Genomic DNA, 27,773 nt, shown 5'->3' on the forward strand with positions numbered 1-27,773 from the left:
GTGAAATTATTCAATATTGATTGAATGTACATAATGTCGTATTTTGCAACATTATTTTTGTTTGTTCTGTCGTCAAACACTGCCATGCAATAATTTTGTGAGTTGACTGGATTTAGCGACGTCGAACGGCTGCTGTATATATCGTACAGCAGTGAGTGAAAGCCCTACACTGTAGGCTACAGTATAACTATGGAGGCTATAATCTAGAGCGCCTTAAATTGTGTTTGAGAGCATGTTTTAACTCTAAATGGTTAAGGGATACTTCGGGATTTTGACAACGAAGCCCTTTTATCTACTACCCGAGTCAGATGAACCCGTGGATACCATTTGTATGTACAAGTATGGGTAGCTGCAGCCCAATATGGCGACCGAGTATGTTCGTCAATAGTTATCAAAGTCACTAATGCAGCTTATTTCTACAATTATCTTCTTAAAATGTGATTGTAAACCTAACTTTAACCAGACTGCTAACTTTATGCCTAACCTTAAATTAACCTTTTTTTCCTTATTTTTTTTGACATTTTATGAAATTCCCAATATTGACTTTGTGGCTGTGGAAACCTCGGGAGTATACGCAAAGATTTGTTGTTTTTGTGGTATATGTTTTAGTCACACAGGCGCCATTTGAAACGAGAACGAGGTCGAGGTCGAGGTGGGAAACCCCCGGATGTCGCCAGACAAAACAACAATGTCTTCTTCGATGAGGTTTAACGGCGGTTGGCATCCAATAAATGTTGCATTACCGCCACCTACTAGACTGGAGAACAACTCCCTTTTACTTTGCTTAAAAATAAAATACAAATTTAGTATGAGGGAGAAGGGGATACAGTAAATTAGTTTAAATAGTATATTGAGTAGAGCGTCATTAGATATAGTCTAAAATATTATATTTTTTAAGAGAAACGGGGTTGGCAGGTAGGATTTAGTTTATCCCTGTCTCTGGCCCACACTCCAGTACGGTAGGTGGCGGTAATGCACCATAATGTTGGATGCCAACCGTCGATAAACCCCACTGAAGACGAAGAAAAAATCTGACAACTAAAGGAAAGATACGAGTAGCGTAAACAAAAGGTAGTAAATGCAAGAGCGTAGGCAAAATGAATTCAATAGGATTGTTTTTTGGGCAAGTTTAACTGAAAACGAGTTATAAAATAAAATCATTTGTCATATAGTTTTGCTCTCGCTTTAAAATTAGTTGTTTGCAAGTTTTGGGGTTTTGCTTTTGATGTAATTATTTTTGTTTATACTTTTCGCTTTCAATTGTTCAATTTTAAATTCAACACATTTCATTGCACCCGATTTTTTGCTAGACCTGGCAACCCTGCCCTCAAACGAAAGCGATAGCCAACTAGTCCTTGATCAGGTCAGACTGCAGTGTGTGGTGAAATGATTCAATATTGATTGATAGTGCATAATGTCGTATTTTGCAACATTATTTTTGTTTGTTCTGTCGTCAAACACTGCCATGCAATAATTTTGTGAGTTGACTGGATTTAGCGACGTCGAACGGCTTCTGCATATACCGTACATCAGTGATTGAACGCCCTACACTGTAGGCTACAGTATAACTATGGAGGCTATAATCTAGAGTGCTTTAAATACGTTACTTAACTACATAGATTAGTCTGCTGTCTTAAATTCGCAATACGTAAAATCCTGTCTATCATGTTCATTGATTGGGTTAAGATGAACCGGCACTCAAAAACACTGCCCTGGGGGCTGGGCGTTTCTCATTGAAGACCATGTTTGTAGCAAAATCGGGTGCAATGAAATGTATTGAATTTAAAATCAAATCAATCGTAAACATGAAAAATAATGTTCTATTGATCCGATCTGTAATAGACTACGGAGGTTTAGCATATGGTTCCGCAGCCTGGACCTCACTGGAAAGGCTAGATTAAGGAATACCTGGGATAGGATAAAGTAATCTTTACCCCCCCCCCCAAAAAAAAAAAAAAAAAATTGTAAAGTGGTTATCCCACTGGCTATAAGGTGAATGCACCAATTTGTAAATCGCTCTGGATAAGAGCGTCTGCTAAATGACGTAAATGTAAATACAGGGGCAATGAATCAGAATATGTAGTGGGGCGTTTCAGACATCCCCAGTGGCTGCATTACAGGTGGAGATGGGGGATATGCCATTGCAGATTAGGAGACAGCAGCTGTCAATGAATTACTGGGTCAACCTACAAGGACATGGGGTGTCTCATCCTGCGAAAGGGATTTTACAGGCATGCTGGGAACATGAGCGAAGACAGAACACGAGTTTTGGGTGGGTGGGTAATACCCAGGCGAAGGAGATGGGACTGTATGGAAGGGAGTTTAGTCCAACGGTAGTTAAACGGTAGTTATTCCTGTAATTTTTTCACCCTTCCTCGAAAATATCATCTTTACATTTAACTTTATTTTTAATGTTTACGATTGATTTGATTTTAAATTCAATACATTTCATTGCACCCGATTTTGCTACACCTGGCAACCCTGTCCTCAAACGAAAGTGATAGCCTACATTTACGTCATTTAGCAGACGCTCTTATCCAGAGCGACTTACAAATAGGCCAACTAGTCCTAAAATCAGGTAAGACTGCAGTGTGTGGTAAAATGATTCAATATTGATTGATAGTGCATAATGTCGTATTTTGCAACATTATTTTTGTTTGTTCTGTCGTCAAACACTGCCATGCAATAATTTTGTGAGTTGACTGGATTTAGCGACGTCGAACGGCTGCTGCATATATCGTACAGCAGTGAGTGAAAGCCCTACACTGTAGGCTACAGTATAACTATGGAGGCTATAATCTAGAGCGCCTTAAATTGTGTTTGAGAGCATGTTTTAACTCTAAATGGTTAAGGGATACTTCGGGATTTTGACAACGAAGCCCTTTTATCTACTACCCGAGTCAGATGAACCCGTGGATACCATTTGTATGTACAAGTATGGGTAGCTGCAGCCCAAAATGGCGACCGATTATGTTCGTCAATAGTTATCAAAGTCACTAATGCAACTTATTTCTACAATTATCTTCTTAAAATGTGATTGTAAACCTAACTTTAACCAGACTGCTAACTTTATGCCTAACCTTAAATTAACCATTTTTTCTAATTTTTTTTGACATTTTATGAAATTCCCAATATTGACTTTGTGGCTGTGGAAACCTCGGGAGTATACGCAAATATTTGTTGTTTCTGTGGTATATGTTTTAGTCACACAGGCGCCATTTGAAACGAGGTCGAGGTGGGAAACCCGCGGATGTCGCCAGACAAAACAACAATGTCTTCTTCGATGAGGTTTAACGGCGGTTGGCATCCAATAAATGTTGCATTACCGCCACCTACTAGACTGGAGTACAACTCCCTTTTACTTTGCTTAAAAATAAAATAAAAACCCATCTAAGTTTTGTTTTTAAAAGTAGCCTTTTATTTTGCATTGTTCTGCTTTGTTTGAGCCTTTTTTGCATTATGGATTTCTACAGTTGAAGTCGGAAGTTTACAAACACTTAGGTTGGAGTCATTAAAACGTGTTTTTCCCCTCAGGAAACAATAGCAGCACAAACGTTGCATATGGCCTTTCTGTTATCTTCCTTTGAAACTTCAAAATAGATCCACACAGCAGACATTGTGGGCTAGGTTAGGAATGCTGTGTTGCACGTGTAGCGCTGTATTTTTCGTTGCGCCATTACGTAATCTACCTACGTTATACAGGTATGCACGTCAGCTTTGACATCGGTTTTGCACATCGGCGTTAAACTATACATAGAGCTGTTGATGACATAGATGTTGGCATCTTTAGCTAATATTGGCCGATTCCGATATGCTTACCGATATATCGTGCGTCCCTATTTGCTATTAGGGCTGACCCCATTTAGTCGACTGGTCGATAGGCTGTTGGTCAACCAAGGATTCGTGCCTTTCTGAGTGGACTGATCCATTGTGGAGGCCGTGGGGATGGCACAGTCCATCAGTCTAAGATATGTGCTACTGAAATTGTATATGGTTATATTACATATGAACAAATGGTGCAACACTAATCAAAATAATATTATTTTATAACATGCGCCTTCTCCCGCATTGGCTAGTGGTTGCTGTCTGCGGTTCTGAAACACATCAGTGCGCTGTTGAATTGGTGCCTTTTCCTAGACCAAGTTGCTGTGTGTATAATAGCAAAGTTAACCAGCTTATTGGTGTTGAGAACAATGCTGCGGAGGCAGCAGCAGAATGAGGAGATGAGAAAAAAGCTCTTGCCTTATTGTCTAAGAAAAGTGAGGAGAGAGGAAACCCCAACTTAATTAGGTCTATAATCAATAGCCTAACTGTTAAATGGGCCTGGCTTTATACAGCATCCATTTATATCTACAGAAATAAGACCGATCCTGCGTCTGTTTGATGTTAATCTTTGCTTTGCTGTAATAAAGGCTTTACACTTTTTTTTTTCTCGTTAGAACAGCCTCTCTGGTATTATTTATAATTGATTTAGTGTTCTTTACACTGTTCCCAACTGTCGGAAATCATATTTATAATAATAATAAATAAATAATATGCCATTTAGCAGACGCTTTTATCCAAAGTGACTTACCGTCATGCATGCATACATTTTTGTGTATGGGTGGTCCCTGGGATCGAACCCACTACCTTGGCGTTACAAGCGCTGTGCTCTACCAGCTGAGTTACAAATAATCCTCATTTTTCTTGATCTCCTTATTGTTATTATTATGATCATCATTATAATAATATGTAATGTCATTATCATTAGTAGGCTTAGTATAGCAGCCTGTTATAACCACCATCACTGTAGGCCTAAGAGCACCTCCTGTTTAGTCTTAATACCTTAACTTACTTAGGCCTATATTTCAATACTTATATAGGCTACTGTATCAATCATTCATTCGTTCATGTCATCACACAGCATACGAGTCATTCATGATTTGAAATGCAATCAAACATTTTAGTTTTAAAATAAAATAAAGCGAGCCTTGAATAATTAGCTTAAACAATAAATAAACCCTTCTATTACAGAAATTACATTCACGAATGTGACCGTTTTTAGTCTTTGCTGTAATAAAGGCTTAACAAAAAAACTTTACAACAGACTCTCTGGTACACTTATAATTTATTTAGTGTTTACATTGTTCCAAACGGTCAGATAAATGATATTGTAACAGCACAATAAACACTGGTGGCCGCTGCAGCAGGGAGGAGAGAGACAACAAAAGATGCTGGTTACTCGCTGTCTTTTTTTTAAACAAGTCTGATACCAGCCCGGCACAATCAAATCAATTGCTGGTCGGACTCCCTCTAGTCATTTGTGTGTCTTAATTATTTAATCAAACGGTGTGCTTAAAGCATCAGACAAGCTCAGTGAATATAATTGATTTGATTAAAACACATGGGATATATATATAAATATATATATATGGAAAAATACACGTTTTAAAATTTCAACCAATCGATTGGTCGAAAGAACAGACGACTCTTGGTCGACAAAGATTTTTTGTTGTTGTTGGGGACAGCCGTAAATTGTAAGTCGCTCTGGATAAGAGCGTCTGCTAAATTACAAACATGTAAATGTAAGGTGACTGGTCATATTGTTATTACGTTAGGTCATATTCTTATTATGTTGTGGTTCCCACAACTGTTTTTGGGCCAGGGACAAAATACCGGTAAATAGCGGCTGTCCAGGCTGTGAGGCCAGGCTGACTATATTGGTTCACGTTACACTGAAATACATGAATATTGCCACCAAATATGAAATTGCATTGAATCGAATTAATCAGATCTTATTGTACTGTGTGTTTCAATATTGTGTATTAAACCTTTTCCCTTGTCTTCTAATAGTTTTATTAGTCCGTGACTCAAAATCTACATTAAGATTGAAGACAACAGGGATGGTGCCACTGTTATTGTTCAAAACTCCTAAGAATCCAAGGTGGTGGACCTTCTTCCAGTGAGATGGTGAGGATTGGAGAACCATGGCGCAGTTTCAAAGCAAATGGATGGTATGTTAAACATTTCGGTTGTGTAAGCCTAGTGGCTTGGCATCCTTTCATGCCACAGCTGTAGGTGTACTTGGTACCTGATAGTATGCTCTGAGTACACACCGACAATGTATGTCAAATTCTTACTTTAATTATGAACCCTGATTTGAAAATTGTCTATTTGAACATAGTCAAAGCTTCCAGCTGGGGGATGGCCTTGCAAAAGCAAATGTACATGTATTTACTGACCTAAAAACATGGAAAACATTACATATTATTTCTCTCAACTTGAAACTGTCAATCGCTCCTCAATCTCAACTCTCTCTTCTCCTTTCAGATCTCCACCCTAACACCAAACTCTCTTCATCCCTGCTTTGCCAATGGTGCCCCACTCACCCACCCACTGTCTTGACTCTAATTCACTGGTTTTATGAAACCATGGCTGTAGATAAGACTGAAAAATATTTAAACAGTGATATGTTTTCATTTTTTCCATTTACAGATAGACCTACCAATCATTTTGACGCTTCTAAACATTGAGCTCTCTATCGCATGTGGTAGAGCAGAGTACAGAATAGTTGATGAGTGCTGTCCAATGTGTTCGCCAGGTAAGGACCAGTTCTGTATACAATATGGATTATTATGAAGAAAATACATTGCAATACCAATCAATCCATGACACTGACCTTCTATCCCACAGGAAACCGGGTACATAAACACTGTACAGAATTTACAAGTACATCCTGTGTCCCCTGTACCGACTCCACTTTCCTTGATGAACCCAATGGTCTTACGGCATGCATACAGTGTACAAACTGTGACCCAGGCTTTGGTTTGAAGGTAAAGCAGCCGTGTAGACCTTCATCAGACACTGTCTGTGGGACACTGGAGGGGTTCTACTGTCTAGACCCAACTAAGGATGGTTGTAGAGCAGCCCAGAGACACAGCAGCTGTAAACCTGGTCAATACATCAGCCACACAGGTTGGTCTTCATGCAAATCTTCCATTGACATCAGTGCATGATTTATGCAGTTGTGAGTTAAGCACATCTCAAGTTAGGACCCTTAATGAGTTTCACCCTGTGTTGATGCAGGAACAACATCTGCAGATACTGTGTGTGCTGACTGCACTGGTGATACTTATTCAGATGGATCATTTACATCCTGCCAGCCATACACACAGTAAGTGTGGCTCATGCAAATGGTTATTTCCTTCAAAATATAAGCGAAATACTGCAATACGCTAACAGTTTTCATAATGTTAAAACAAAGTTAGATTATCAAATTTTCGATTACCAATGGTCCATTTCTCTTATTATAGATGTGATACCTTGAAGCTTCAGCAAATTAAACCTGGAACTCATTCATCCAACTCTGAATGTGGACCGCAAACCTCCCTTCCCATAGCTGCAATAATATCTCCTGTTGTGGTGGTGGTACTAGCTGTGATTGCAGTAACTATATTTATAAGAAAATATCTATCTGGTAAGATGATTTTGGAGGGAGGGGAATTTTATCAGTTCTAATAGTTATTGTTTTAATTGCCTAGATCAGGGATGGGCAACTTTGATGGGCAACACCCTCAAAGTTAGTTTTTTGGGGAAATTGATCCGAGGGCCACCAGTTGCCCATCCCTGGCTTAGATGAACAGTGAGAAATATCCAGTTTTTGTCAATTCTGACAATACCACTGCCTACCGATCATATGACGATATTGATTATTTTGTCTCAACGCTAATTATTGTATTTCTACAGAGACACAACGACCTACAGATGTACATAAAGGCCTACAAATGCCTACAGAGGTATGTTCATGTGCACCCCCCCCCCCCCCCCCCCTCCCCTCTGTATTTTATATATTACTCACTGTGATAAGGAGATAGATGACAGAAATTGTTCAGTTATTTCTATTGACTCGAGGGTTCCACTTGATGTTTTATTGAGTTGAGGTTTCATTTGCAGGAATCAGACACAGAGGGAACAACGATGTTTGTGGGACCAAGAACAGGTAAAGGTTTTGTTAACATATGTACAAAATGGTATGCATGAGTTCTCGTGACTATAGTACTTTATATTTTTGTAAACTTGACTTCTTATGAATATTATGCTTACCAGATTCAACCCTCCAGGACATTCATCAGAACAGTCCAGTCTAATGTATGGTTCATTGGCTTGAAAACTAGACTGGGCAGTAGGGCCCAATTTCTGTCCACTACATGGGAAATGTGATCTAGACTCTATTTTTAAATAACATTTGGAGGCTGGCACATTTGTTTTGTGGTGTACAGATGAAACCGACTATGAACTTGATACAAGGCCTAAAAACCCTAAAACACAATTCCAAGGAAACTTTTGTTTGGTTAAATATTCCAATACTGGGGACAAAGATGTAAACCTTAGTAGGAGCCAGGTCTGTTCTGTCCAGGGTAATGTCAGATGGCCTACATTTTAATGGTCAGTCCAAGTCATTTGAGCATAACTGGAACTAAATGAGTTTTGTATGACACTGCACCTGGTCTTTGGATGATGGTGCAGGATACAATAGCATCTTGTAGCAATTGTCCTTGAACTGAGGAAATCTACAGATGATCCCACAACATCCCCATGGAACTTGTGCTTCTGGTGATGGTGTACTGTAGATTCTGTTGATACAAACTGTGCAAAGGACCTTTGGATAACATGGCCTGGACACTGGTTTGGAAAAAATTGACTTGTGTGACCATGGATTTGTATATTCCCATGCCCCACAAGGGGCAATGGTGCAAAGAGAAAGGCTATTTCCAGTGTGTGACCCCAATTAATGATATACACTTCATGGCTTTTCTTACAGACCTTCATGATTGTATAGCTCCTTTCCTTTTGATGCATATTGTGTACATATTGTATTATAGTGTTTATCAGATTATTCACATAATACTGACTTTGCATTGGATTTTTGATCATGTATTGTTTTTGGATTCCATGGGTTTAAAGTATATTCTATTGAATCCATTTGCTTCTCTGTAAGTCATGGGTTGTGCTTGTTTCACCAGCCATCAGTGCTCAGTCTCTCTGATGTATGATGTTTCTGTGTAAGTATTGAGACATCTCCATTGTCCAATTGTGGGATTAATAAATAGAGGATCTGCAGTAAAATGTTATGTTCAAGTGTTCCAATGACCTTGCATTGTAAAAATCTATTACAGCAAAATGTGAACTGCAAGGGTGTGAGTAGGCCAGTTAAGTTAATTTGTATACTGTACCTCCTAATATTTCAGACCGATTAAACTAAATTCAATGGTTTCCAGTCATACTTTAGGGAAGAAAATATTCATTTTCAAATCATTTGAACGGGGCCAATATTTTTTTATTTAACCTTTATTTAACCAGGTAAGCCAGTTGAGAACAAGCTCTCATTTACAACTGTGACCTGGCCAAGATAAAGCAAAGCAGTGCGATAAAAACAACACAGAGTTACATATGGGGTAAAACAAAACAAAGTCAAAAATACAACAGAAAAAAATATATATACAGTGTGTGCAAATGTAGCAAGTTATGGAGGTAAGGCAATAAATAGGCTATAGTGCAAAATAATTACAATTAGTATTAACACTGGAATGATAGATGTGCAAGAGATGATGTGCAAATAGAGATACTGGGGTACAAATGAGCAAAATAAATAACAATATAGGGATGAGGTAGTTGGGCGGGCTAATTTCAGATGGGCTGTGTACAGGTGCAGTGATCGGTAAGGTGCCCTGACAACTGATGCTTAAAGTTAGTGAGGGAGATAAGAGTCTCCAGCTTCAGAGATTTTTGCAATTTTTTCCAGTCATGACATTACTGTAGACCGTATATGATGTTTGTGACCTCACCCTGCTTGATATGCTTGTCATGAGCAACGGGGCCGATAGCTGGCTTACCTGGTTAAATAAAGGTTTAATAAAAATAAATGGTAGGATTTAGATTCTCCCAGTCTCTGTTCCACACTCCAGTACAGTAGGTGGCGGTAATGCACCATAACGTTGGATGCCAACCGCTAATAAACCTCACTGAAGAAAAAGATGCTACCCATCTTGCTAGCTAACTAGCTAAACAACAGACACAGAATTTACAAATAATTGTGTTTAAAAGCAAGTAGACATGATAGTTGGCAAGTATCAGTATTAAATTATCGTCACAACGTAGAGTTCTGACGTCTTTATCAAGTCGCAATGGTGTGCCTTTCGTTTGAACAGTATTTCCTCATTGGTAAGTTAGCTGGTATAGCTACATTTTGGTTTTACATAATTGTGATATAAATTGGCTAGCTAGTTGGTGTCCTGACAAATCAAATAGTCAAACTATCAAATTTGAGATTGAATCAGCAAACTTTAGTTAACGATGCTAGCTAGAAACGGACTTTGCAATCACCACACCCACCCATAGCATGTTGCCAAAGTAATGAGGTACGCTAGCGATCATGTTGACTCCACATACTTTCATTCTAGTTTAATTCATCCTTCCTTGCCTAACAGTTGCACCACATAACAATTTATATTTGGTAGCAGTATCGCTTAATGGTCGGCATGCAAAGTTATAGCTAGCTACAACAATCTGGTTTACGTCATTAGCTAGACAATATATGAGAATAAAATAATGCAATAAGGTTGTGGGGAAATGAGGAAGTCCTGCGGTACATTCAGACGTTTCAATCTGATGACTGAGATAAAACCCCCAATGATGATTACATGAACGTTTAATGACGGCCTTATCGACTTAGCTAAATATTCAGAGTTACTTTGTGATTAGTGTGGGCAGCTCCCCCTATAGGAAACATGGTCGCTATTTCTGTTTGGGCAGCTCCCCTGTAGGATAGGCTACATGGTCACTATTTCTGTGTGGGCAGCTCCCCTGTAGGATAGGCTACATGGTCACTATTTCTGTGTGGGCAGCTCCCCTGTAGGATAGGCTACATGGTCACTATTTCTGTGTGGGCAGCTCCCCTGTAGGATAGGGAACATGGTCACTATTTTTGTGTGGGCAGCTCCCCTGTAGGATAGGAAACATGGTCACTATTTTTGTGTGGGCAGCTCCCCTGTATGATAGGGAACATGGTCACTATTTCTGTTTGGGCAGCTCCCCCTATAGGCTACATGGTCACTATTTCTGTTTGGGCAGCTCCCCCTATAGGCTACATGGTCACTATTTCTGTGTGGGCAGCTCCCCTGTAGGATAGGCTACATGGTCACTATTTCTGTGTGGGCAGCTCCCCCTATAGGCTACATGGTCACTATTTCTGTTTGGGCAGCTCCCCTGTAGGATAGGCTACATGGTCACTATTTCTGTGTGGGCAGCTCCTCTGACTCGAAGTTGACAGATCGATGTTGTCTTTAGTCAGTCTGACAGTCGGCCACCATCCTGTAGATTTCCACTTATTAGGGGAAGGAAGACACGCAGTCATAATTAACGTTTTAATAAGTTCCTGTCAGTTTGTACTATTTAACTCCTACGTCAGTGTCAAGGGCATGGTATGAGAATTAAGAAGTTGTCAAGAGAGCACAGAGAGACTGGCACTTAACCTATGCATATTTTTGTTGTCTGTTTCAGGTTTTCATTTTATGCTTGTATTTGGAAAGGATTGTGGTCCAGCAGAATACAACACTTTTGACGGGCAGTGCTGCCCAATGTGTAATAAAGGTAATGTTCATTTTTTTACATGAGCTTTTTCAATGTTGTACAACAATTGCACGTTACCAGTAAACAAGAGGCAGGCACATTTCTACAGGTAGCCTACAATATCTCACACACTACAGTATTTCAGTAGGCCTCATGCAGTAAATGGGAGGCATTGGTTTTGTCCGTACTACATACTTAAACTGCATACTATGTACTCATCGTCGCATACTATTTAGCACGTACTGTTTAGTAAAAAGTAAGCCACAACACAGTAGAGACTCCTGCCTAGCTGAGAAGGTGGGGTGGGGCCGAGTGTCACCGGGGGCCATAAAAAAAAACGTAATGATGCAGAGAGCTGTGTTCCATGAAACACTGGCTGTTTCCATCAAACAGTGTCCGTGTCCGAATACCCATACTTCCGTCCTAAATAGTAGGCCTTCTGAGTATGCGAAAAAGGAAAGTTTTATAGTGTAGTTGAGTGTTGTTTGTTCCTTTGAATAATGACAAACCGGGGCGTAGGTTGAACTACTTTTAATAAACATACTTCTGCTAGCAATCTCCTTGTGTAGCCATGCAAGGCATACTTCAATTTACCCCCCTCGCATAGCCTGCTGGCTAACGTAGTCTTCATGTTATTAACATAACACATCTTCCTTCCTTTATAATATAATAATAATAATAATAAGCCATTTAGCAGACGCTTTGGATGAAAGAAAACAATTTTTTCTCTAACTAAACATGTCACATCACAATTGTTTACTCAACCTGCATAACATGTACTTTTCAATAACACATTTACTTCCCCATTTTTTCTCTCAACTAAATTCAGTCTCTGTCCAACAATACTCTATTGTGGCTCTATTTCTTTTCACAAACAAAAACATCCAATCCAGATGCCCCTTTTTTTTCTCTTCCATATATATATTTTTTAGCAATTCTCAATAAGCCTTTCAGGGGCTCTGACAGTCATTTTTGGTCGTTCTGCTGAAGTGCTTCCTGAAGCAGTTGGACAGTGTTCATTGTCAAGTCAGGGTTTTCTGACTGAATTGTCCATTGGTAAAGGAATTTGACACTTCAGCAGTATCCCCTGATGATCCTCAGTCCCTTGAGTGAATGGCTGAAGCCTTAGTTCCACTCTGTTTTGTCTCAGTTGTGATCCATGCTCCGTGTGGATCTCATAGGATCGCGGTGCAACTTCTCTCTGCACGCACCCTTGCTGCATCCAATTTCCTGTAGTGACATCTCGGAGTCGTACATGATCTCCAGATTTCAGTTCAGGTAAGTGTCTTGCACTTTTGTCTTTCTGTTTTTCCTTTGCGAGTTTGATGTTGTGAACACCTCTGGGTGTTAACAAGTCCTCATGGATGGGTAGGTTGGTTCTGATGCGACGTCCCATCAACATTTGTGCAGGTGAAAGTCCATTCTGCAGCGGTGCATCAGACTTTTTAGGAAGTCCTCCTTTCCATCATGTGCCTTTTTCATCAGACCTTTGACAATTTTGACTGAACTTTCTGCTAAGCCGTTGGGGCTGGAGGTGTTGTGTCGGAACCCCCAGTCATTAGCGAACGATCGGAATTCAGAACTTGAGAACTGCGGGCCATTGTCAGAGTTCCTGAAGCAGATCCTTTGACTTTCCCGAAGCAGATCCTTTGTTTGCTCTCCCCAGGGCAACTGAACTGATTCTAGCGGCTGACCCTAAACATCGCCTGCGGAGGAGAGGCCTGCTGGTTCGACTTAGGAGGCGCGCACACCACTTCCAAGGATACTACTAATGTTCAGTCTTTGGTTAACAAGGTCAGCGAACTACGGGCAAGGATTTCTTTCCAGAGAGACGTCAAGGCCTGTAACATACTCTGTTTCATGGAAACATGGCTCTCTTAGGATATTCTGTCGGAATCGGTCCAGCCAGATGGGTTCTCAGTTCATCGCGCAAACAGGAGTTAATATCTCTCCGGGAAGCAGAAGGGCGGAGGTGTGTGTTTCATGATTAACGACTCATGGTGTAATTGTAGTAACATACAGGAACTCGAGTCCTTCTGTTCACCCGACCTAGAATATCTCACAATGAAATGCAGACCGTATTATCTCCCAAGATAATTTTCTTCGGTTATAGTCACGTCCATGTATATTCCCCCTCAAGCCGATACCACGACGGCCCTCATAACTTCACTGGACCTTATGCAAACTGGAAACCACATATCCTGAGGCTGCATTTATTGTAGTCGGGGATTTTAACAAAGCAAATTTGAGAACTAGGCTATTTGAACTTCCGGGATGGTTATAAGACCCTCCCCCGCCCTCCTTTCGGCAAATCTGACCACGACTCCATTTTGGTTCTCCCTTCATATAGGCAGAAACTCAAACAGTTAGTACCCGTGCTAAGGACTATTCAACGCTGGTCTGACCAATCGGAATCCACGCTTCAAGATTGTTTCGATCATGCGGACTGGGATATGTTCCGGGTAGCTTCCAAATCTTATTTTTTTTTTGACCTACACTGAAACGGTGACTGAGTTTATCAGGAAGTGTATAGGTGATGTTGTGCCCACAGTGACTATTAAAACCTACCCTAACCAGAAACCGTGGTTAGATGGCAGCATTCGTGCGAATCTAAAAGCGCGAACCACTGCATTCAACCATGGGAAGGTGACTGGGAATATGGCAGAATACAAACAGTGTAGCTACTCACTCTGCAAGGCAATTCAACTGGCAAAACATCAGTGTAGAGACAAAGTGGAATCGCAATTCAACAGCTCAGACACGAGACGCATGTGGCAGGGTCTACAGACAATCACGGACTAGAAAAGGAAAACCAGCCACATCGCCGACATCTCGCTTCCAGACAAGCTAAACACCTTCTTCGCCCGCTTTGAGGATAACACAGTGCCACTGACGAGGCCCACTACCAAGGACTGTGGCCTCTCCTTCTCCATGGCCGACGTGATTAAGACAGTTAAGCATGTTAACCCCCGCAAGGCTGCCGGCCCAGACGGCATCCCTAGCTGTGTCCTCAAGAGCATGCGCAGACAAGCTGGCTGGTGTGTTTATGGACATATTCAATCTCTCCCTTTCCCAGTCTGCTGTTCCCACATGCTTCTAGATGGCCACCATTGTTCCTGTACCCAAGAAAGCAAAGGTAATTGAACTAAATGACAATCACCCTGTAGCACTCACCTCTGTCATCATGAAGTGCTTTGAGAGACGAGTCAAGGATCATATCACCTCTACCTTACCTGTCACTCTAGACCCACTTCAATTTGCTTACCGCCCCAATAGATCCACAGACGATGCAATCGCCATCACCCTGCCCTATCTCATCTGGACAAGAGGAATACCTATGTAAGAATGATGTTCATTGACTTTAGCTCAGCCTTCAACACCATAGTACCCTCCAAGCTCATCATTAAGCTTGAGGCCCTGGGTCTGAACCCCGCCCTGTGCAACTGGGTCCTGGACTTCCTGACGGGCCGCCCCCAGGTGGTGAACTTCGCTGATCCTCAACACTGGGGCCCCACAAGGGTGCGTGCTCAGCCCCCTCCTGTACTCCATGTTCACCCATGACTGCGTGGCCAAACACGCCTCCAACTCAATCATCAAGTTAGCAGACGACAACAGTAGTAGGCTTGATTACCAACAATGACGAGACCGCCTACAGGGAGGTGGTGAGGGCTCTGGGAGTGTGGTGCCAGGAAAATAACCTCTCACTCAACATCAACAAAACAAAGGAGATGATTGTGGACTTCAGGAAACAGCAGAGGGTGCACCCCCCTATCCACATCGACGGGGCCGCAGTGGAGAAGGTGGAAAGTTTCAAGTTCCTTGGTGTACACATCACCGACAAACTGAAATGGTCCACCCACGCAGACAGTGTGGTGAAGAAGGGGCAACAGAGCCTCTTCAACCTCAGGAGGCTGAAGAAATTCGGCCTAGCACTTAAAACCGTCACAAACTTTTACAGATGCACAATTAAGAGCATCCTGTCGGGCTCTATCACCGCCTGGTACGGCAACTGCACCGCCCACAACCGCAGGGCTCTCCAGAGGGTGGTGCTGTCAGCACCCGATGTCAGAGGAAGGCCAAAAAGATAATCAAGGACATCAACCACCCGAGCCACTGCCTGTTCACCCCGCTATCATCCAGAAGGCGAGGTCAGTATAGGTGCATCAAAGCTGGGACAGAGAAAATGAAAAACAGCTTCTATCTCAAGGCCATCAGACTGTTAAATAGCCATCACTAGCACATTAGAGCCTATTGAAATCACTGGCCACTTTAAGAAATGGAACACTAGTCACTTAAATAATGTTTACATATCTTGCACTACTCATCTCATATGTATATACTGTATTCTATTCTATGATATTCTACTGTATCTTAGTCCATGCCGCTCTGTCATTGCTTGTCCATATGTATATATTCTTAAATCCCATTCTTTACTAGTTTTGTGCGTATTGGGTATATGATGTGAAATTGTTAGATATTACTGCACTGTTGGAGCTAGAAGCACAAGCATTTCGCTACACCCGCTATATCTGCTATACACGTATGTGACAACATTTGATTTGAGTTCAGACGCAACCCCATGTCTTGCGAAGACCGATTTCAGATAGGTGATTACAGCTTTGCTGGAGGTAATTGGCAGTGTTGCTACTTCAGGGTAGTTTGAGTAGTAGTCGGTAACAACAATGTGACTTTTGCCATTGCAGTCAAAAAGGTCAACTCCAACTTTGTAGTAGGGTTGGTTGGGTACTGGATGAGGCATTAGAGGCTCTGCTTGCTGCTTTGGCCTGGAGGTCAAATACAGTTCACATGAAGCAGTGGTCTGGCTGATTTCCTGGTTCATTCTTGGCCAGTACATTACTTCTCGTGCTCGTCGTTCACATTTTCCCCTCACCCAAGTGGCCCTCGTATTTTCTGTAGCATTTCTTTGCGTAGTGTCATGGGAATGACAATCTTGTTGCCTTTGAACACCATGTCATCCACTACAGTGAGCTCTGCTCTGCACATCCAGTAATCCTGTATTCTCCTTGGACAGTTGTTTTTCTGTGCAGGCCATCCTATCAGTATTGTTTCTTTCAACTGTCATTGTTTGGTCAGCTGCTGTCTCTCTTTTGATCTGTGCCATTCTCTCAGAAGACACCGGAAGTGATGCAACGATCATGTCGACGTAGGCCTGAATCTGTGTTTTTCTGCGTGTTGGCGCTCTCTTTCTTGTCGACTGCTCGAGAAAGAGTGTCGGCGGCGAACATGAACTTTCCCAGGGTGTAGATCATCTTCACATCATACTTTTGCAGTCTGATCATTATTCTCTGGATTCTCATTGGACAATCATTCAGTGGCTTAGACATGATTGACACCAATGGTTTGTGGTCTGTTTCTACTTGGAAGACTTGTCCGTAGACGTATTGGTGAAATCTTTCACACACGTATGTGCTCGCCAGTAGTTCTCTCTCTATTTGTGCATATCTTGTTTCTGCGCCTGTCAAGGCTCTGGATGCATAAGCGACAGGTTGCCATGTGTCGTCATGCTTTTGCAAAATTACTGCTCCCAGGCCAAACTGTGATGCACCTAAGAAATCCTTGTGCTTTTCTCTGGATCATAGAACCTGAGCACTGGCTCTTCCGTGATTGCCTTCTTTAGGTTTTTGAAGCAGTTTTCCTGCTTATGGGACCATTCCCATTTGTTTTTCGGTTCCAGAAGACATCTGAGTGGAGCAGACTGTGCTGACAGTTGAGGTATGAACTTTGCAAGGTAGGTGATCATGCCCATGAAGCGTCTCACATCGTCCTTGTTCTTCGGGCGCTCCATGTTGTTGATGTCTGTTTTCCTCGGGTCTGGTTTGACTCCATCCTCTGAAAGTACGTCTCCCACGAAGGTACAGTGAGGGGAAAAAAGTATTTGATCCCCTGCTGATTTTGTAAGTTTGCCCACTGACAAAGACATGATCAGTCTGTAATTTTAATGGTAGGCTTATTTGAACAGTGAGAGACAGAATAACAACAAAAAAATCCAGAAAAACGCATGTCAAAAATGTTATAAATTGATTTGCATTTTAATGAGGGAAATAAGTATTTGACCCCCTCTCAGAAAGATTTCTGACTCCCAGGTGTCTTTTATACAGGTAACGAGCTGAGATTAGAAGCACACTCTTAAAGGGAGTGCTCCTGATCTCAACTTGTTACCTGTATAAAAGACACCTGTCCACAGAAGCAATCAATCAATCAGATTCCAAACTCTCCACCATGGCTAAGACCAAAGAGCTCTCCAAGGATGTCAGGGACATAATTGTAGACCTACACAAGGCTGGAATGGGCTACAAGACCATTGCCAAGCAGTTATTATAGACTGATCATTTCTTTGTCAGTGGGCAAACGTACAAAATCAGCAGGGGATCAAATACTTTTTTCCCTCACTGTAAGTGTTTTCACACCAAACTCGCATTTGTCCTTGTTTAGTTTCAGGTTGACTTTCCGTGTCAGGTCCAGCACTTGTCTCACTCACGCGTTGTGTTCTTCTTTTGTTCTTCTGCCCTCAGGTGTGTTGAATGTGCATAGCCTTGAGCTTGCATCATCTAGCTTCATTTGCCAGAATCCTGATGAGGCGTCAAGCTTACTGAACCACTTTGCTCCAACAAACTGCAACATTCTCTTCTCTGGTTGGCAACTTGAAATGCTTGATAGCTTTGTTGAGATCTCTCGGGTCTAGACATATCCTGAGATCGCTGTTCTTTTTCACCACAATAACCAGTGAGCTTACCCAATCTGTAGGTTCATCAATTTTTGTGATGACGTCCATCTTTTCCATGCGTCTGAGTTCCTCCTTGAGCTTTTTCCTCAGTGCAAATTTAACTTTTCTGCACGCATGTACAACTGGAGTAATTTTGTCATCAGTACATATTGTGTTCTTCAGGTAAACATCCGAGACCCTCACACACGTCCTCGTACTCAGCCAGTAGCGATTCTTGGTCATTTTCAGTCTGTGATGTCACTACACTCTTTTCACCAAATTGAGCTTTTCACATGCTCTGATTCCTAGAATAGACTGTACACTCTCTTCCACGATCAGCAGCTGTCCTTTGAACTGTTTTCCTTTGTGCTGTAAAGTTACTATGCAGATTCCTTTAACTGGTACGTTCTCCCCAGTATAACCACTAACCTTGATTTAACTGGTACGTTCTCCCCAGTATAACCACTAACCTTGATTTAACTGGTACGTTCTCCCCAGTATAACCACTAACCTTGATTTAACTGGTACGTTCTCCCCAGTATAACCACTAACCTTCCTTTAACTGGTACGTTCTCCCCAGTATAACCTAACCTTGATTTAACTGGTACGTTCTCCCCAGTATAACCACTAACCTTGATTTAACTGGTACGTTCTCCCCAGTATAACCACTAACCTTGATTTAACTGGTACGTTCTCCCCAGTATAACCACTAACCTTGATTTAACTGGTACGTTCTCCCCAGTATAACCACTAACCTTCCTTTAACTGGTACGTTCTCCCCAGTATAACCTAACCTTGATTTAACTGGTACGTTCTCCCCAGTATAACCACTAACCTTGATTTAACTGGTACGTGCTCCCCAGTATAACCACTAACCTTCCTTTAACTGGTACGTTCTCCCCAGTATAACCTAACCTTGATTTAACTGGTACGTTCTCCCCAGTATAACCACTAACCTTGATTTAACTGGTACGTTCTCCCCAGTATAACCACTAACCTTGATTTAACTGGTACGTTCTCCCCAGTATAACCACTAACCTTCCTTTTAACTGGTACGTTCTCCCCAGTATAACCACTAACCTTCCTTTAACTGGTACGTTCTCCCCAATATAACCACTAACCTTGATTTAACTGGTACGTTCTCCCCAGTATAACCACTAACCTTGATTTAACTGGTACGTTCTCCCCAGTATAACCACTAACCTTGATTTAACTGGTACGTTCTCCCCAGTATAACCACTAACCTTGATTTAACTGGTACGTTCTCGCCAGTATAACCACTAACCTTGATTTAACTGGTACGTTCTCCCCAGTATAACCACTAACCTTGATTTAACTGGTACGTTCTCCCCAGTATAACCACTAACCTTGATTTTCACAGGGTGTATTTTGCTCTTCACTTTCAGTGTTTTGTAGTCATCCAGCGACAACAGGTTTACCTGAGCTCCAGTATCGAGCTTGAATGGTATTATAGTTTCATTCAGTCAATGGCACAATCCATTCAGCTTTTACTGCATTGCATATTTCCACAGAATCAACAAAGAAACCTTCAGTCTCCTCTTTTTCTTTGTAGCCTCAGCTTTGCAGCATTTTGAGAAATTATTATTTTTCCCACAGTTGTTACACGATTTACCATATGCAGGGCAATTTTTTGGGCTTGTGGGTAACTCCATTATCCACACGTAGTGTTTTCATTTCTCTTTTGCTTGTTTTTGTTTTGTAAAGCGTCGTGTTGCTCCTCTCTTTTTATTGTACTGACGTCTCATCCCTGCTCAGCTCTTTAGCTTGTGCTCTGGTGGTTTCAGCTGCTCCACACATTCACTGCTTTATCCAAAGTTAAATCTTGCTTATGCAGCAATCTCTCCTTGAGTCCATTATCAAGTATGCCACAAGACTATCCTGTCTTTCACTAGTGAGTCTTTCAGATTTTCAAATTCACACGTTTTGCTCAGTGTGTTCAGCTCAGCCAAGTACTGGTCAAAACTGACTCCCTGTTTCTGATCATGAGAGGGAAAAACGTGTATCTCTCAAACGTGACGTTCTGGCTTGGTACAGTCGATGTCGAGTTTGCGTCGTCTAGCTGAAAGCTATTGTAAATGTCCAATGCATCGTCTCCATTAACATGCAGAAAAATTGAAGCTTTCAATTTGTCGTCATCTCCCCCTGCTCCACTGGCTGCTAGGTAGATATTGAATCTCTGCTTGAAACGTTTCCAATTGTCAGTTAGATTGCCTGTTAACTGCATAAGAGTAGGAGGACTAAGCCTATCCGTGACGGGAAACAGGAACAGTTTCAATTTCTCTTACTTCAGTAGGTTGCTCGTCAACAGATTCCAGTGCTGCTGTGGCTCGTTGGCATCGCTCTTGCAAGCTAGCATCTTCGACTACTCATTTCACTTGACTTGTGGTAGAATGTTCAATTTTCGTTGTGGAAATTTGCAGAGTTACTCCTTTCTTTTCTCTGTCTCGTCATAGCGACTACCAATCTGACACCATCTTATGTTTGTTCCTTTAACTAATGACAAACCGGGGCGTAGGTTGAACTACTTTTAATAAACGGATACTTCAGCTAGCAATCTCCTTGTGTAGCCATGCAAGGCATACTTCAACTTCCCCCCATCGCATAGCCTGCTGGGTAACGTAGTCTACATGTTATTAACACATAACAACACATTGAGGACTTGGTGGACTGTATATTCTGTAGGGTTAGGTTTTACTTAGCACTATGTGTTCTCTCCCAGGTGCTTGTAAGGGCACAGACGACAGACCGGTATGATTCCAGTTGAGGTTGTTTAATGACGCTGATTCACAGAGCAGTAACGGCACAGTACAGTGTATGGCTTGACAATTGTGTTAACCAATAGTTTGTGTGGTTCTGAAAAAGGGGAAATGAAACACAATAGTAAAATGACAGGTGTAGGCTTAATACAACCTCCAATTACATAAGCTATAAATAATATGGCTACAATAGGTCATCTGCTGCACAGGGCAATACAACCTAACATGGCTGTGACTTCACTAATGAATGATCAGAGGAGTGCAACTCACAGCACTACTGAGCAGCACCATCATCCTCACACAACTGCATGAACTTCAAAGTATAATGCATCCACATGGCTCATTGCTAACAAAATACCCACATAATTTATACAGAATACATCCATATAACCACAGGGCATATACAGTGGGGGGGAAAAAAAGTATTTAGTCAGCCACCAATTGTGCAAGTTCTCCCACTTAAAAAGATGAGAGGCCTGTAATTTTCATCATAGGTACACGTCAACTATGACAGACAAATTGAGATTTTTTTTCTCCAGAAAATCACATTGTAGGATTTTTAATGAATTTATTTGCAAATTATGGTGGAAAATAAGTATTTGGTCACCTACAAACAAGCAAGATTTCTGGCTCTCACAGACCTGTAACTTATTCTTTAAGAGGCTCCTCTGTCCTCCACTCGTTACCTGTATTAATGGCACCTGTTTGAACTTGTTATCAGTATAAAAAGACACCTGTCCACAACCTCAAATAGTCACACTCCAAACTCCACTATGGTCAAGACCAAAGAGCTGTCAAAGGACACCAGCAACAAAATTGTAGACCTGCACCAGGCTGGGAAGACTGAATCTGCAATAGGTAAGCAGCTTGGTTTGAAGAAATCAACTGTGGGAGCAATTATTAGGAAATGGAAGACATACAAGACCCCTGATAATCTCCCTCGATCTGGGGCTCCACGCAAGATCTCACCCCGTGGGGTCAAAATGATCACAAGAACGGTGACCAAAAATCCCAGAACCACACGGGGGGACCTAGTGAATGACCTGCAGAGAGCTGGGACCAAAGTAACAAAGCCTACCATCAGTAACACACTACGCCCCCAGGGACTCAAATCCTGCAGTGCCAGACGTGTCCCCCTGCTTAAGCCAGTACATGTCCAGGCCTGTCTGAAGTTTGCTAGAGTGCATTTGGATGATCCAGAAGAGGATTGGGAGAATGTCATATAGTCAGATGAAACCAAAATAGAACTTTTTGGTAAAAACTCAACTCGTCGTGTTTGGAGGACAAAGAATGCTGAGTTGCATCCAAAGAACACCATACCTACTGTGAAGCATGGGGGTGGAAACATCATGCTTTGGGGCTGTTTTTCTGCAAAGGGACCAGGACGACTGATCCGTGTAAAGGAAAGAATGAATGGGGCCATGTATCGTGAGATTGAGTGAAAACCTCCTTCCATCAGCAAGGGCAATAAAGAGGAAACGTGGCTGGGTCTTTCAGCATGACAATGATCCCAAACAACGAAGGAGTGGAAGCCACGTAAGAAGCATTTCAAGGTCCTGGAGTGGCCTAGCCAGTCTCCAGATCTCAACCCCATAGAAAATCTTTGGAGGGAGTTGAAAGTCTGTGTTGCTCAGCGACAGCCCCAAAACATCACTGCTCTAGAGGAGATCTGCATGGAGGAATGGGCCAAAATACCAGCAACAGTGTGTGAAAACCTTGTGAAGACTTACAGAAAATGTTTGACCTGTGTCATTGCCAACAAAGGGTATATAACAAAAGTATTGAGAAACTTTTGTTATTGACCAAATACTTATTTTCCACCATAATTTGTAAATACATTAATTAAAAATCCTACAATGTGATTTTCTGGATTTTTCTTTTTTTTCATTTTGTCTGTCATAGTCGGCCTCTCTCATCTTTTTAAATGGGAGAACTTGCACAATTGGTGGCTGACTAAATACTTTTTTCCCCCACTGTAAGACTAGACACTGAAATGGTAAATGTCTGAAATGAGATGACAAACAACAGGGTTAGCAGGGTTACAGTTGCTAGCTCGCGGTAAAAACGATAATTAGCATAACAAAGGAGTGTGAATTGTAAGAAATATGGATGCACACTGGCCTTGGCTAAATTAAAGAATGCTAACTGAAGGTCATCACAGGAGATGGCTGGAACTTATCACGGCTTGTGTACTTTCTCTAGTTACTTCCTTCTCAGTTAAAGATCGCCCAGCATGCTGTGCTCCACATCACTTGTGGGCGGAGCTACAGCGCTCCTATGATGAACTGATATTTACTCTCAGTAGTCTTTCGTACATATAGTATGTGATATTTAAATAATCTAGTATACTTCAAATGGCCGGATGTCAGTCATTTCGGCTTTGACAACAGCTGATCAATTAGATATGGGGATACCCTACCGAAATCAATAGTGGGAAACAACTCAATCGCATGTTTTATAGTATGTGAATTTTTGAAAATCAAGTATGGTTTAAATGCCAGGATGTTATACTAATTGACTCTTCATCTAGTAGAATTCGATGCACACTTTCCCATAATGCATTGGAAGAGGTGGGCTGCGAGTGATAGGCCCTAATTCTCTTCAAGTAGCCAAACAAACGTCTCAATACGTTTTACTAAATTGTATTTTCTATGATTAGGTTCGGTGGTCCGCAGAGATTGTACATTGGAGTCCAGCACATCTTGCATACCCTGTATCAGAGGAACCTTCATGAACGAGGCCAATGGTCTAACCAAGTGCTTTCCCTGCACTCCCTGTGACCCAGGTACATTTAATTTTCTTCCAAACCTTCCCATCTTTCCTTTTAGCTGTGCACATCATACCCTTTTCACTGCGGAGCTGAGTTGTATTGCACTGGCTGGGTTCTGCATCCACCAATTGGAAAGTACAATGTAAAAAAAGAAAATATCTAAGCCAGTGTCGTACGTTTCAGGTCACCACAATAGTGTGAGAAAAGGGTATGAGGTGCCTTCTTCTCACAAGTAGTCCTCTGACTGAAATGAATCAACCCTGATATTTTCCAGGACAGGGCCTTTTCACTCAGACAGAGTGCACAACAACAAGTAACACAGTGTGCCACGTTCTAGATGGATACTACTGTAGAAGCTACTCATCCAACTCAGAGTGTAGCTTTGCAGTGGCACATACACAATGTTCACCGGGCCAGAGCACTACTGCACCTGGTAAGTATGAAGTAGAGGCTAAATATCGTACAGGACATCAGAATTCTGATCATTGAACATAGCATGGGCTCAAGATAGCTTAGTGTTTACCTCAGGTGATTTTGACTTGTCCAGCACCAAAATGGTTAACTTTTGAACGTGATAACACCATTTGTTCTCACCTTACAGGAACAAAGACAACAGATACCATTTGTGAGGAGTGTCAGCATGGCTTTTACTCACAACACGGTGTGAAATGCACAGCTTGGACTGAGTAGGTCATCGTTTGTGTACTAGACTTTCTTGAATTGCTTTAGGTTTTCTTTCTTTAAAAGATAATTGGGATATTGATGATATTATATATTTCACAAAGCAGTATCAATGCTCAGATAGCAATCTATAGATTCAATTCTGGCAACCAGATATTGGTTGACAATATAATTACAGGCTGGCTTAATGGTAAATCCATTTGAATTCTTTCACTTCTTGACAGCACCTCTTTTGATTTGAATGAAACTTTCCATACATATTTGCCCATTGTAGAGGTGCTCAGAATGTGACTTTTTGGACCTGAATGCCAAAACATTCAAGAGATAAAGGTGCTCAAAGTTGACCTATTTTGCATACCCCACCATACCATGAGACAGCCATGTCTTAATCACTGGAAAATATGACTGGTTTAGATTGATATCATTTAAAAGCTTACAAACAGGGTTGTCAAACAATTTGATAATAAAAACAATATTTTAACTTCAACGTAAATGATCTAAAAACGCATATAGTTTAGACCCTATTTTAGGTCATGAGGTTTTATGTGTTGTACCCTCCATCGGGTGAGACTCAACATGTTCTTGAATACAGGGTGTTTTGCCTAATAAATATACTAAAATGGGAATACAATTGTAATTTCACCTTTCAAATGGTACCACAAAGATGGTTGGAGATCCACACATCAGTGAATGTTAATTTGAATGGGAATATCTGTTTTAAATTACACTGTCAATCCTCCATAGGAAACCTATTAAAATCATAGAAATATAGATCATAGAATAGACATGACCGTTTTAAGTTGACATTTGACGGTGGGTGGACCGGCGGCCATCTTTGTGTTAGTAATTAGTACTCATCACTGCATTCTCTCAGAAAGTTGGTTGGCCCTCTTTGATGTCACGTAGGTTGATACATTGCTATGTTTTCATTTATAAAGCCCTTTTACAAAAAGTCCCACTTTTCCTAACATCTTTACTAAACTTTAGACATACGAGTTACCACACCCGATCTCAGGGATGGTTAACTCTGGAAATTCCTTTGGTCTCTACGCAGTTAGGTAAATCCGCTTTTAGTTCTTGCACTTTATTTGTGTAACAATCTTCAAAATGTTCTTAAATGTGATGTTTTGGTGTCTCTAGGATAATTCAGAAAGCTGAATGAGGTCCTTATTACTGATAAATGTGTTTGTTCTTTATGAGCATGTTTTTCTTTCTACTTGCATTTTGTATGTATTTTGATGTGTCTATTTTCTGTACTTAATATAATTCAGGGCTCATCTGTAAAAGAGACATTGGTCTCAGTATGACTCCTTGATAAAATAAAGATAAAATAAAAAAATTGAATTACAGTGGTCTGAAGGGATAGGTCCTATCCCTATCAATTATATTTGTATGATTGAAGTAACATCCACCCTGTTTAAGAGCATATTCAGTCTCCACTGATAACAGGCTACAAGTAGGGTCTAGGCTACAATATATGCAAATATGGAAACAATCTGAGTGTACGCATTTTTAATAATTGACGTTAAATGTCAATTATTATTATGAAATAACTTTTTCAAGAAATTATAAAATAGTTTAACAACCCTGTTTTGTAAGCTTTTAAATTATATCAAACTCAACGGTTTAACTTTTCCAGTGATGAAGCCATGGATGTCTCATGGTATGGTGGGCTTTGCAAAATGGGTCAAATTTGAGCACCTTTATCTCCTGTGTTTTTTTTCTCATTCAGGTCCAAAAAATAACTTTCTGACCACTTCTTCTATAGGCAAACATTGAATTCAAAATGGATTTACCCTTAACCCATATACAACTTGACATTACAATATGCTGTACTTGACCTGTCTAATTAAATACGTTTTTATGTGTTGCTTACTCTGCAGTTGTGCAGCGATGGGACACGTGAAGACTAAAGACGGAAATTCTAGACAAGATGTTATTTGTAACAAAGTTCCATCAAGGAGTCATTGCACTCTAATAGCTCCACCATTATTATTTATCCTAACACTGTTTTGTTTGTACTACCTGGCAAGAGGTTAGTCTTCTTTATTTAACTTTATTGCTCTAAATTAGTCGCTTCTCTAAAGGCATGTCATTGTCATGTAACTTACAATTGTAATACATAAACATGCAATTAATGGTGAGTTGTCTTTACCCCTACTAATCTGATTACGCTTGTTGTGTTTTCAGCAATTAATGGTGAGTTGTCTTTACCCCTACTAATCTGATTACGCTTGTTGTGTTTTCAGCTAAACGTAGGAAAGGTCAGTCTCAATTTATTTGCATTAATACCTTCCTCACCATGTTAACTAGTTTGTTTTTCCTCTGAATGACTCTTTTTACTGAACTTTCAGAGATACATGAATTATGTGAGGTAAGTCATTTTATTTCAACATTTCTATTTGTTTAAAATATTTTGAAATCTTAGTAATTTGAAGTGAATATAAACCCTCTTAACATTTATGCAAGCAAATCCATTATCAAAGTTAGTTTTTCTTGAAAAATGATTTCTAGTGAGTGAAAAATTGTTAATTTTATGGCTAAAGAATTCAATGTTGTTATTGTCATTTAGTCTGTTTGAGTTGTTATAGCAATCCTAACTTGTGTAATACATCATAGGTTCCTGTGCAAGAAACTGGACCTCCACAAGTCACCAGTAACTCCTTGTACGTCATCCATTTGGATTCAATATTTCAGACTATCATAGTAATAACTGAGTAATGCAGATTACTTTATACTAGGGCCGGGACGATAACAGTATCGTGATGCTCGTTAGTGTATTGTGACAAGGAAACAAAACGTGAAGCGGCTTGAACATCTTTAGGAAAACAGCCCTAATGTTGGAAACAAACATGTTGTCATGCAGTCACATGTATTTATTTTCCAAGCTATAGCAGACAATATTTTACATACAGAAGGTTTTTAAAGGACCAAAGTTTGGTCTGCTTCGTGTTTTAATTTTGCCATGGGAAAAATATTGCAATACTGGTATCGTCCCGACCCTACTTTATACTATTACTAACTAAATTATTGACTTGTTTGCTTCTTGTTTTCCAGAGTGGAAACAGCAGAGAATGTGCCTGGAAATGTTGTAACGGATGTTGACATTCAGCATCCACTAAACTCGGATGAAGTGCCATGAATGCATGCAGATACCCAGAAGGCTCTAAAACTGGTGCACACAGATACAGTATTTCCTGGGGAGTAAATTAAT

The 27,773-nt window shown here is 40.8% G+C and overlaps 2 protein-coding genes across 3 annotated transcripts; both read left to right on the plus strand.

The window, feature by feature from the left end:
* Positions 1-2,535: 2,535 nt before the first annotated feature.
* Positions 2,536-7,497, plus strand: LOC311148182 (tumor necrosis factor receptor superfamily member 5-like; the record flags this gene model as incomplete). Its single annotated transcript, XM_084185066.1, has 6 exons — positions 2,536-2,578; positions 5,833-5,993; positions 6,475-6,580; positions 6,673-6,954; positions 7,066-7,153; positions 7,293-7,497. The coding sequence occupies exons 2-6, from the start codon at positions 5,967-5,969 to the stop codon at positions 7,495-7,497; spliced, it is 708 nt and encodes a 235-aa protein (XP_084041192.1). The 5' UTR covers positions 2,536-2,578; positions 5,833-5,966.
* Positions 7,498-9,759: 2,262 nt separating this feature from the next.
* LOC311148028 (tumor necrosis factor receptor superfamily member 14-like) lies at positions 9,760-27,701 on the plus strand (the record flags this gene model as incomplete). 2 transcript variants are annotated; one of them, XM_084184914.1, is made up of 10 exons in its annotated part: positions 9,762-10,200; positions 11,539-11,628; positions 23,768-23,893; positions 24,153-24,311; positions 24,480-24,564; positions 26,443-26,594; positions 26,809-26,823; positions 26,914-26,933; positions 27,179-27,225; positions 27,617-27,701. In XM_084184914.1, exons 1-10 carry the CDS (start codon positions 10,164-10,166, stop codon positions 27,699-27,701), a joined length of 816 nt encoding a protein of 271 aa, XP_084041040.1. In that variant the 5' UTR covers positions 9,762-10,163. The 2 variants fall into 2 exon arrangements, with proteins under 2 accessions (XP_084041041.1, XP_084041040.1); XM_084184915.1 differs by lacking the exons at positions 26,809-26,823; positions 26,914-26,933 and having other exon boundaries at positions 9,760-10,200; positions 27,151-27,225.
* Positions 27,702-27,773: the final 72 nt, after the last annotated feature.

This window comes from Coregonus lavaretus (assembly GCF_964263955.1).
Source record: "Coregonus lavaretus genome assembly, chromosome: 20".
Taxonomy (NCBI): domain Eukaryota; kingdom Metazoa; phylum Chordata; class Actinopteri; order Salmoniformes; family Salmonidae; genus Coregonus; species Coregonus lavaretus.